The 12,126-nt window shown below is 43.7% G+C and overlaps 1 protein-coding gene across 1 annotated transcript in view; it reads left to right on the top strand.

The window, feature by feature from the left end:
* Positions 1-12,126, top strand: part of STAB1 (stabilin 1) — a 335,521-nt gene that overhangs the window by 28,292 nt on the left and 295,103 nt on the right. The window contains exon 8 of the mRNA XM_029599456.1: positions 6,989-7,185. Coding sequence (XP_029455316.1) covers positions 6,989-7,185 — 197 coding nt within the window. The remainder of the gene's footprint in view (positions 1-6,988; positions 7,186-12,126) is intronic.

Here is a 12,126-nt window from a genome sequence, read left to right as displayed (position 1 = left end):
AGTAAATTAAAAAATGTAGAAAGTCTCTGGCCCTGGTCCCACTCTCTTTTCCAAACCTTTGCCACCTTTGATTTAAAAAAAAAAAAAAAAAAAAAGGTCCCACCCCCTTCCTACGAACTTAACAAGAAGTTCCCAGTGGTCCAGTGCAGTGCTCACTATGGCGCTGGGCCCGATATCGTCATTTTAGAAATTGTGCCGTTCGGACGCATACGCACTTTTGCCCTTTACTTTTACTTGATTGGTAGCGCCGATGGTTGCGGTTCTAGTTGAGATGCTGGTCCTTCTTTTAACCTGAACAGCTGCACAATAATTAACCATAACCAACTTCCCCATGGATGGAGAAGTCAATCTGACATCTCCATGTTTGCAGCTCTAGGCTCTAACCGAATTAGTCTCGTAATCTAGTAAATTATGGTTTCAATGTTTCTCCAATGATGAGACCGTGGAACGGAGCCACACAGAAGGCATTCTATAGCTAAGGACTGTCTTCAAATACAGAAAGGGAAATGAAACATGAACAATTGGTAAAAGGAAAAAACATGACACATGTTTTTGTAGAGGAGGTCTTACTTTCCTAATTCTTCATTACATTTTCATATTGTATAACACTAACAAATAACATAGTCAAAGAAGGCACAATATAAATGGGCTCTAGGAGAGAGTTTGTCTATATTCTATCAGCCAGCCTTGTAGGATGGAGGACCCAAATCTAGAATCCCAACAGAAGGGCATATATAGGCAATGGTGACTGGGGATTGTGTGGACTGAGCTCTATGTCACAGTTCTGCAAATCTCTTTATAACCCTTATGAGGTGAGAGGCTGTGATAAACAGACTGGACCAGGATCTGGATGTTAAAATAAGTTTACTGATTTATAATCATTAAATTAAGTCCATTGTCCAGAAGAGTGAATTTACATTTGACTGATGATACACAAATGATTTTCTTCTGTGAGTGGGTGCCCTTTATTCAGACCTCTGGGTAGCGCTCCCATGGTGATTTCTACTGCACAAAGCTCACTCAGCAGCTGTCCAGGAATACTAGTGGAGGGGTCCCCAACTTCACAATGACAAGTCCTACCTTAATCATCTTCTCCTTGGACACCCAGCCAATCCTGGTCTCATTAGTGTAGAGATCCAGTTGGGATCTCCCAATCTTGTTCTTCCATCCTTAATTAGTTGATATTTCTGGGGACTTCTCTTGGGGAGAAGTCAGAGGGGATCAGTTTACCTCAGCACTGCATCCCAGTGAAGAGTAGAGATCCAAAAACCCCAGCACTCTGTTCAAGTCCAAAAAATACTTCTGCCCTCACAGTCTCTCGCAGCAGGATCCATCACTGGTGCTTGCTCACCTAGGGTTTGGAGCAGACTCACAGGTCTTTGTTCCCCTGGTGAGAGCCTTTTCGCCCCAAAAGGGTATCGGGTGTAAATATCTATCTCTCTGTAAACTAGTAGAAAGACCCTCTGGCAGGGAATGCGCAATGAGGTGTTGCCAGGGCCGGTGCTAGTTTTTTTTGCTGCTCCCCCCGATTCATTCAGGGCCTGTTTCAGGCCCATCAAATAAAGCCCAACTCCTTCCTGCAATCTATATTTTTAAAAACTAACAGGCCCCCTCCCCCCCAACCCAGAACCCATGGATAAGGAATTGTATTAGGTACCCTAGGCAAACTTTACAGCCTTGCACACATGCCACCCCCCCCCCCCCCACACCCTTTACAGACACATACAAATTATGCATTTATAACAAATATTACACGAAAAAGAACATTCAAGAGTAGTCTTCTGCGGCAAAAATATCACTTATAACATGCATATTATATGTATTAGGGATGTGAATCGTTTTTCTGACGATTGAAAATATCAGAAGATATTTTCAATCTCGTCAGAATTCGGGGGGCCCCCGAACCTGATAGGAAAACCCCACAAGATGGCGCCGGCCGTCCATTACTCCTACCATGTGACAGGGGCCGGCCAATGGCACGAATACCCTTTCACATGCTAAGGGCAAAGGGCCGTCGGCGCCATTTTGTTTACTGGCAGCCAACAGCCCGAGAGTGGGATTGCTCCCGGGATCCCGCTGGACCACCAGGTACTTTAAAAAAGTTTTTTCGGGGGGGTCGGGAGGGTGGTGGATTAGAAAGAATTAAATGTAAACGGTCGGGGGGTATTGTTTTTTTTTCGGCACGACACAGCCGATTTAAATGGGTAAAAACCGCGGGAACAAAGATTTCCCGCAGTTTTTACCTGAACCCGATACCGGAAACGAATCCGGTACCGATTCACATCCCTAATATGTATATGTACTTCTGTGGTGTCAACCAGAAAACTGCAAAAAAGACCCTTGGAACTCCTATGGAATTAGACTTTTTGTAATGTGTGCTGGGTGTGGGCTTGGCCCTCAGAAAGCCATGAATAAACGGAATTACCATTACAATATAGTAAATCTCCCATACCAAAACAACCCTAACAACCTTATTTATGAAAAGCAACACTGCACATATTACACCAGACCTTAGAACACCAATAAAAGCTCATATTAGGAAACCAGGATGCTATAGATCCCTACACAGAAATTACATGCTAGCAAAATACCTCACCTTAACCATATATGCAGCACACAGACAGATCCTCACCAAATACAGAAAAAAGAGATCAGAAAGTATAAACAGAAACATGCTGAGAAGAACTGAACTGGAACTCACAACAAGCCAGCCTCTGCATGCAGAGCAACAATAGAAAAATAGAAACATTACCATTCTTCATAAAACATTGAATAATAAAATCAGGAAATATAAAACATTAATCATAATAGTAAAGTCATATTCATAAAAAGAATATTTCAAACCAGTTAATGAATAGAATATAAAACATTTCCCAAACACCAATAAAATATTTCAAAAATTTGATGAATAAAAAAATCCAATAAAAAATGTTCTGTTCCCCTCCAAAAAGAAATAAATATTTCAAAAGAGCAGAATCATCAAATTACACCCAATAATTAAAACTAATAAGGATTTTAAAATCTGCTCTCCATACCTGGGATCTGATTTCCAGTCACCCTGAGACTGTCATGGATTGGGAGAGATAGGGCCCACAACTTTTATCTTCTCTCTCACACACATGCACAATAACACAATCATTCTCTCATACACTCCCTCTCTCTAATATACACAGGCTGCCTCTCCCTCACCCTCATAGATACATTATGCGTGCGTATATGTGTGTGCGCGTGTGCCTGTGAGAGCCTATATGGGACACATAGGCTCTCACAGGCACAAAACATACACAAACACACAGGCTCGCACACAGGTTCTTACACAGTCACACACACACATAGGCTCTCTCACAGTTACACACACATGCACACACAAAAAGGCTCTCAGACACACACAGGCTCTTACACTTTCACATATACATACAAGCTCACACATATGGTTTCTTGTTATCATCAGGCCATGGTGGGATGAGCTCTGCTACAGCCCCATGGGCCTCCTGCTATCTTCGGGCCATACAGTCCACCAATCTTCCTGCTTGGGGGGGGGTCAGGGAGCAGAAGCTTTGTGCGGGCATGCAAACATGCAAACCCATACATGGAAGACAGGTCCTGTCCTTTAGTTGCTGGTGCTCTCTCCTTCTTTGCCACCAGCTGGTTAGGCTCCTCTGGTGGCCCACAGCCTCTCTTGCTGCCGCCGGCCCACTGCCTCCCCAGATGTGCTACCTCATGCAAATGCACGGTATGCATAGCCAGTTGCACCAGGCCTGGGTGTTGCTTCTAACTGAAACTCCATTTGGTTGAAGCTAGGAGACATCACCAGAGTATAGAACTTAATAAACATCTTTACCTTTCCACTGTTTCCTCAAACTGATCCCAATGTGTCTTAAAATGGCTGGGCTAAATTGCGTAGAGGCATCTAATTCAGACCCTCCAGGTGGGAGGGATTGAGGAGGGGATGGATAGCTCCTTGACAGGGAAACTAATGCCATCGATAGGCCAGATCGGGGGGCCCTTCCTGCCACATCTTCTAAGGAAGCAGATATTAGATTGGCAACAGATATTGACATGGTCCTAACAGCATGGACAGGTTTGGACTTCTGCATCAGTACACTGAGAAATGTTTTGGTGGGCAAGTGATGTAGTCCAACTTTGCCCACCAACCACAAACTCGGGCAATCATTGTCCTGTTCTTCCCTTTCAGGGCCTAAGCCAGAATTCTTGCAGCCAACATGGGCTCCTGGAACATTAACAAAGCATGTTCTCAATGTCCCTGCAGGCCACATTTTTTCTTACACCCCAGCAATATGTACTTTCGTTATAAACCAGAGGATTGTGCTGCTGTTGGGGAGGAGATGCAGGCTGAGGGAACATTGAGAGTGCATTTAGAATTTCTGTACCAAACTGCAGGAGTTCTGGCCTGGGCCCTCTAGAGTGCATATTGCCAGTTATTTGGGATAGTAGGGGCCAACAGGCGGCTGGATGGAGGTGGAAGAGGAAGAATAAGAGGCTGGATGTGGTACAGGAGGGAGAACAGGAGGCTGGGTTGGGTGGGAACCTAAGGCTGCAGGGATGAGGGGGAATCTATTAGCTGGGATGGAGAGTAAGATGGAAGCTAGCCAGGTGGAATCTGGAGGGCATGAGAGGGAGAACTTGAGACTTTAGTGTGGAGGGGGTTAGAAGGAGGAGCTCTAGAGGTTTTGTTTAGGGAAACTGGAGGCGAGAGGGGAGCTTGAGGCGGATGAGTGGAGGAGGAACTGAAGGGAGTGAGGGGAATTTCTGGATGCTGCAGGGGCCGGTAGGGGGGAATCTGGTGAATGGAAAGGGTAGGCACAGGAAGGAGTGCAAAGGGAAGGCTGGATGGGATGAGCACTGAGCAGGGCTGTTGGAAGTTTTGGTGGGGAGAATGAGAAGTCAAGGCTGAGAAAGTGAAATTTCTTACCTGAAATGGGTATTCCCTGATGCCAGCAGTATAAAAAGCCATACAAACCACCCCTCCCTTTGGGAAGTTGTCCTGCACATTTTTTGTAAAACAGAGATGGGCAAACTACAGCCCAAGGTCCACATTTAGCCTATGGTGGCAAGTTCATTTCACTTCCAACTGGAAGTAACATTGTCCTGTTGTCAGACCTCAGATTTCTGGGGGTACCGTCTCCTCTACGCCTCTTACTTCCAGGGGTCTCTGGAACCTCATTGACCACCTCCACTTGGATAAGAGCCCCATAGACCCTTGTACCATCCCTGTTGTAAAGCTTAGCTGAGAGGTCCATATTGAGTAAGCTGGGGAGCAGGAAAGTTATCCAGGTAAAATTACATGGATAACTTTACTCATATGTTCATCGAATCGCCTGGTTACATGTTTCGCTGAATATTCTTGGGTAAAGTTATATGGATAATATTAGGACAGCCCTCTGGCATAAAAGGACTTTCCCAGATAACTTTATCCAGGTAGTGCTGAATATCAGTGAATATCAGTGTTATCCAGCTAAGTTAAGCCCCTTGCCTGGAACACCCTATCCACCACCTCTTTTTTTAACTGGTTAAGTTTTGAGTGGGTAATTTACCCACAAAAAATTTAAATGGAGAGTGAAGGCGGAAGATTTTAAAAAGCAAAAATCTCCTCAAGTTACCTGGATAAATCTTTTAAATATGGATTCTGAGCAGTTGCAAGTCCAGCATCATGCTGGAACCCACTGAGCATGCCTAGAAACCATTCCCATAAAGCTGTGAAAAGATCCTCGGCACTGGCACAAGATGGAGTCAGGTGAACCAGAGAACTCCTATTACAATTAAGCCAATTAGGGAAGTCTACTAATTTCCTCACCATAAGCAATGTTTTTGCCTTTGAAAAATGTTCATGCAAAATTCTACTTTTCATCTTAACCAAACCCACAGAAACTTATAATCAATGAACCAGTGATTATTTATTGATTTAGGTAAATTTACTTTGCCCTATTGTCACAAACACTTGCTACCTTCTTTATCTTTGTAAAAAAATTTTGTAAGGACTTCTACTGTTCATATGGTTATGATCCATGGCTTGCCATCAGGTCTGTGAGTTGCTGTCCTCACCCCCGCCACCGCTGACAGGCCTCAACACTGTGAAAGCGCAGCTCAGCCCACCGCCATGCCACCACCTTCAAACTTCTCTTAAGTTGCACGTGTATCCAACATGCCAGCTCTTAAGGGGGGCACGTTGGGAAAGTCCCCCCTTGATGACATAAAAAATCCTCGACTATTTAATTCTGGCCTGGACATCTCCCCGATGCCTCAGGAACAGGTCCTCTGGTGTGCTTTGTGTACCAGTGTGTTGCTAGTCCCTGTGCCTTGTCTCCTGCTTGTCCTGACTTTCCCTTGCCTTGTTCATGCCCTGGTCTTGTCTATTGTCCTCTTTGTCTTGTCTTCCTGTTTCCTCCTTTGGCTTGACTCCCTGGATCCTAACATCAGCTTTGAACGTTGATCTTGCTTCATCTGCCGTCTGCCCTAACCTTGGCCTGTTATTTGTTTCTGCTGACTACTGCCTGCCCCAACCATTTTCCAGACTTGGACTCTTGCCCTCCTGGATAGCCCTAGAGACCCACATATAAGACCTGCCAGCCACTAGAATCCAAGGGCTCAACCTCCTGGGTAGGCAGCTGGTGCAGGCGAAGCTCCAGCCGGTCCCACCCAAAGGCTTCACCGCCAGCTGTCGCTGTGAGCCTAGTGGGTTTGCCCGCTAGGCTGTGCCAATCACACCACAGAGCCAAGGGACCACTTTTCCAGCCAGCGTTACGATGTGAGAAATTTGATATTGGATTCTGTGATGAGATTTCTGGCAAAACAGTGTCAAATCTTTGGAAAACGTTTCCTTCCCATAAATGTAATTGTGAATATTCTTAATGTCAGCATTTCAGGTGTTTTACAAAAATTCCTAAAGATTTTTTTTTTTAATTTCAGGTTTTTTTAAATTGAGATTTTGTTTTTATGAGTAATTGCATTTCCAAATTTTTCTCTTCAGCTGAGAATCCTTGTATACCCTCACCATGCTCCTCTCTAGCTACTTGTGAAATTCTTGGGCCAAGACAACACATGTGTACTTGCAAACCTGGCTACCAAGGAGATGGGAAATTTTGTGTACCCATCAATCCTTGCATGGACAAGAATGGTGGCTGCCTTGAAAATTCAACCAAATGCATCTATCAATCTCCTGGGAAGGTAAGTAATTGTATTTAGTGAATAGATGTCACTAAAGACAAAGGCATATTTCTGTGTGTTGTTGTTAATGCATATGTGAAGGCTCCAAGTCTGCTGTGCACTCCACAGTACCCTTGTCTGTTTTTCTAATTGGAGATTCTCAGGATTTGAGCCTGCATCCTTCCAGCTCCAAAGCATGGATTATCACTTAGCTAAAGAGCATCTTTCTTGGCTGAACTCATGAGAGACCTCTATGTATATTAGCCCAGTGGCTCCTATGTCTCCCCTCATTACTCTATCTGGAACAGTGACCAAGTATCAGAGCACATATGCCATTATAAATTAACAGGCAGCACTTCTATACAATTTTGCGGAAAACCTTTCAACCTTTGCCAGTTTCATTTCCACAACCTCTTGAGATCAAAAAATATTACAGGTCTAACGTGATGTGCCTTGAAGAAGACTTTGTTCGAACATGCATTGGGTTGAGAATTTACCAGAGGGCTATAAGCCATTGAGGATATTTTGAGCCAGCCTTGATTTTTGCCGTGTTGCAGTCATGGGTTTGTAGTTCCAATACATCAAAGAAAAACAGGGCTACAAATCCATGTAGGCAGCTCATATAAAACCAGGATTGACTCATCCTGTGCTGACCAGAGCTGCCTGTTACCTCTAGATCAGTGGTTCCCAAACCTGTCCTGGAAGATCCCTAGCCAGTCTTCAGGATATCTACAATGAATATGCATGAGATAAATTTGAATGCAATGGCATCAGTACATAGAGGATATTCTTGAAAACCCGACTAGTTGGGGATACCTTAGGTCATAGTTGGGAACCACAACTCTGGATGACGTAGATGTTCCATCAGGATTGCCAACAAGAGCCATGTCATCAAATGAGGACTGGCTTTATCTCATTGTATATATGTAGTGTTGGTGCCCTTAGAGAAATTGGAATCAAATTCAACAAACTTTATTGGAATGGTAAATTTGTTGCTAAAATTATATCTAAAGTGGTAAAAGAAAAGAATTACAGATCTCAGAGAAGTAACAAAAATAATTCAAAGGCTCTGGTGATGTTCACTATTGTCTCTCAGTCATAGTATGTTTCTGGCTTGGTGATAGGATATGAGGTCAATAGTTAAAAAATGGAAAACAAAACTTATCCAGCTTACGTTAGTCTGATAAATTATCGGGGATATTCAGCAGGATAAGGTTGTCCTGGTATCCGAAGCCAGATAACATTGAAACCTAACCGGCTATGTTTTAATGCTGCTGGTTAGGTTTCAAACAAGGTTTGTGTACCCAGATAACTTTACCTTAACTGGCTACATTGAAAGCATAATAGCCAGTTAAGAAGCCCCAACCCAGACCCCCCCCCCCCCCAAACCTGTTACCATTGCTGGGAATTTGGTATAATTGTCCAGATCCTGGGGAGTCCAGCATCTCCTGGCAGTGGTAAGGGGTTTGAGGGGACCAAGTGGGGCAGGATGGTTCAGATTGGGTTTACTGGGGGAGGGGGAGGGAGGAAGTGCACTTCTGGAGGGGACCTACTTTAAGTGCTGTGTGAATTTGGGAGAAGGGGAGCTTTGTGATGTATTTTGGGGGCTTGGGGGGGGGGGTGGATGGTCTGTCTGCAATGGCCAACATGTGTTTCACTGGAGTGGGGAGATGGGGCCGTTAGGCCCGTTAGCTCTTTTAATTTATTTATTCTTTAAATTTGGAACCACTATTTAATCAAAGTTAACCAGATAAGTGATTTGGCTAAGTCAACTCCACCCCAAAAATACCTTCAAGTTTTCTGAATACAATGTATCTAGGCGAGTGGCACAGATATTCAAAATTCAGCATTTATCCAGGTAACTCAAACATTAGCCTTTTGAATACTGACCTCAACATATTTCGCTGCTGTAGCTGCTCTCTTCTGTTTCTCCCTGGATCAGAAAGGGTATTTCTGCTCATTCTTTTTTTTTTTTTCCCCCCCAATCAGTCTTGGGAAATGTATGTACATTTATTTATTTATTTAATGTTTTTTTTTTCTATACCGACATTCGCACGAGACATCACATAGGTTTCCAGACACCAGAAAAATTCAGCCAACTGGGCTTTACATTGTAACTGATATTATAACTAGGTTGGGGGAGGGAAGGGGGGGGGGCAGGGAAACAATTGGGATTTTATGTATATACATAGAGCAAAGGAGGGATTGGATGAGGTCTATTTACAAGAAAGGTGGAATTATGTACATTCTATATACAAGGCGAGGGGGAGGGAGGGGAGCAAGCTTAGGGTGCTAGGTGGGGCTTGATTAGAGGGAGGTGGAAGGTTGGATGGGGGGGGGGGGAGGGGGAGGAAGGTGGGGAGAGGTCAAGGAGGAGTAATGGAACTGGGTATTTTGCACAGTCCAGAAGGGAAATACGTTTCTGCTTCCATTTCTCCAGCATTGCAATGCAGACAGAGGCTGACTCCACAGAGGCAATAAAATAAACCTGGCACTGACCCAGCCTGTTCCTTAGGACTTGGAGCTGCTTAGCAATCTTAAACTATCATAATTTTTTTATATAATCAAAGTGAGTTTGTGGTGTAACCCCCTGCATGCCAGGAGTCACCTTTCCAGCCTCGGGGGAGCATTGTAGTTACTGTCCCGCAGTGGGGAAATAAATTTCCAGGGACGTGAGCTGGGGCCAGGGTAACCTGCAGGACCAGTACCAGGCTGAGAACACTCCACCTAAACAAACCACTCTCCAGACTCGAGTTGTGCTTCAGATAATAAATAGTTTACTGCAGAATCTTCTGAATAAAACATAAGCACAGTTCAAGTAGATGCAGAAAGTAAACAGAATTACAGTTCCAGTACTTTGTTTCTTTTTTTCTCCTCAGTCGGCCTGGTCCTTTATTTACTTTCTTCGATTATCATATAGTTACTCACAAGTATGTCTGCTCAGCTCAGGGAGCATCAGGATCCTCTAAGCCCCAAAACAAATTCCCTCTGGCAGTTTGGCTTCCTGTTCCAGACAAGTTCTTGCCTCAGTTAAGCACAGGCTTAATCTTTTAACTTCCAGGCTGTATTGCACCCTCTGCTTCTTCTCCTCTGGCCTCTGGGGATTTTTAGAGGAAAATCCCTGCCCATTCCTGCTGCTCCCTTCTGTAATCCTGGGTGAGGATCACAACCCCAACCAGCCTTTCCCTTGCAATCTGGAGGAGCCCCCAACTCTGTAGAGGCAGGGTTCTTATTACTTCTGCTCAATTACCAAGCCCCTCAGGGAATGTACTCCCTTGTCTGTCAAGAAATGTAGGTAACACCTTCAGGCACTTAGCTGACCCCGAGGTCTGGAATATTCCTACCCTGGTTCCAGATTAACCTCTTGCCCCATGCACATCCTGTGTACTTCCACTAGATGTTTACACATGGTTTAAATTGCAACCAAAATAAGTGCAGTAAACTTGCATAGTCCATAAATTTTCAATAATGTTCTTTATTGCATATCAGCAACTCCACTGTTCTCCAGTAAGTTTTTAATCAGCGTGATTCAATAAGTCCCCCGACACGGTCCCGTGTTTCGCCGAGGCTGCGTCGGGAGGGACAGTAAATATAAATCAATGATTCTGAAATAGAACATAAAGAGGACTATGTAGGAAAATAAACCATGGCCGACCAGCATTTAAGTATAAGAACTTCAAACAAAAATATATATATACATTACATTATTCACATACCTGATACATGTCTTCATAAAATTTGACAGGGAGCGCGTCTAAACAATTGGACCCAGTGCTCAACTAACGGGGAATTTTCACGTAGCTTTTTAATGTTCGACCTATGTTCTATGATCTGTGTTTTTAGCATTCTTGTAGTCTTTGCCACATATAATTTTTTGCATGGGCATCTAATGATATAGACCACCCTGTCTGAATTACAGTCTGAAAAAGTTCTTAAAATAAAAAATTTTCCGGAAATCGGATGTTCAAAAGATGACATGAGTGCTGTGTGTGGGCAGACACTGGGTCCATTTGTCACACACCTTGTCTGACCTATTCTTTTTTTGTATTGGAAGTTGTTGCCCCCACCCTCCCCCCCCCCCGAGCCATGGGGGTAACTTTGCAGAACGTTTGATACAGAGAGAGCAAAGGTGGATATATATGCTGAACACTGTGACACCCGAGGGTCTGAATAAAGAACTGGAATGGTCTTACTTTATCTGATTTTGATTGGCTACAACCAGGCTGTCTCCCGATTGGCTGTTCCTTGAAGCAAGCTGATTGGCTCACTTGTCTTTCGCGCCTTTTACTCTGTTAAATACCCCCTGTGTTAGGCGTTTAGACGCGCTCCCTGTCAAATTTTATGAAGACATGTATCAGGTATGTGAATAATGTAATGTATATATATTTTTGTTTGAAGTTCTTATACTTAAATGCTGGTCGGCCATGGTTTATTTTCCTACATGGTCCTCTTTGTGTTATTTCAGAATCATTGATTTATATTTACTGTCCCTCCCGATGCAGCCTCGGCGAAACACGGGACCGTGTCGGGGGACGTATTGAATCACGCTGATTAAAAACTTACTGGAGAACAGTGGAGTTGCCGATATGCAATAAAGAACATTATTGAAAATTTATGGACTATGCAAGTTTACTGCACTTATTTTGGTTGCAATTTGATTATTGAGTGCAGTTTGGCTCTGTTGTTGGTTGGGAAATACACATGGTTTAAAACCATTCAGGGCTTACTATTAGGGGAACTCTTTACTTCACCCTGAAACCTGCTAGTACTATGGACTCCTATACACTTCTTGTGGCAAAGGTGCCACAGTGGCAATAAAATTGATCCTTTATTTTCATGAAATTATGTTGAGGTGTTGCCTGTTTAGCCTCCACGTGTATTTTACTAACAGATTTCAGGAACAGTTAGCCCAAGCCATACTATTGCATGGGAAACATCCCTGATAAGACACTGTGCATAGTT

This window comes from Rhinatrema bivittatum, chromosome 4, assembly GCF_901001135.1.
Source record: "Rhinatrema bivittatum chromosome 4, aRhiBiv1.1, whole genome shotgun sequence".
NCBI lineage: Eukaryota > Metazoa > Chordata > Amphibia > Gymnophiona > Rhinatrematidae > Rhinatrema > Rhinatrema bivittatum.
The sequence above is the reverse complement of the archived record's forward strand: the minus strand, read 5'-3'. Positions and strand labels throughout refer to the sequence as shown.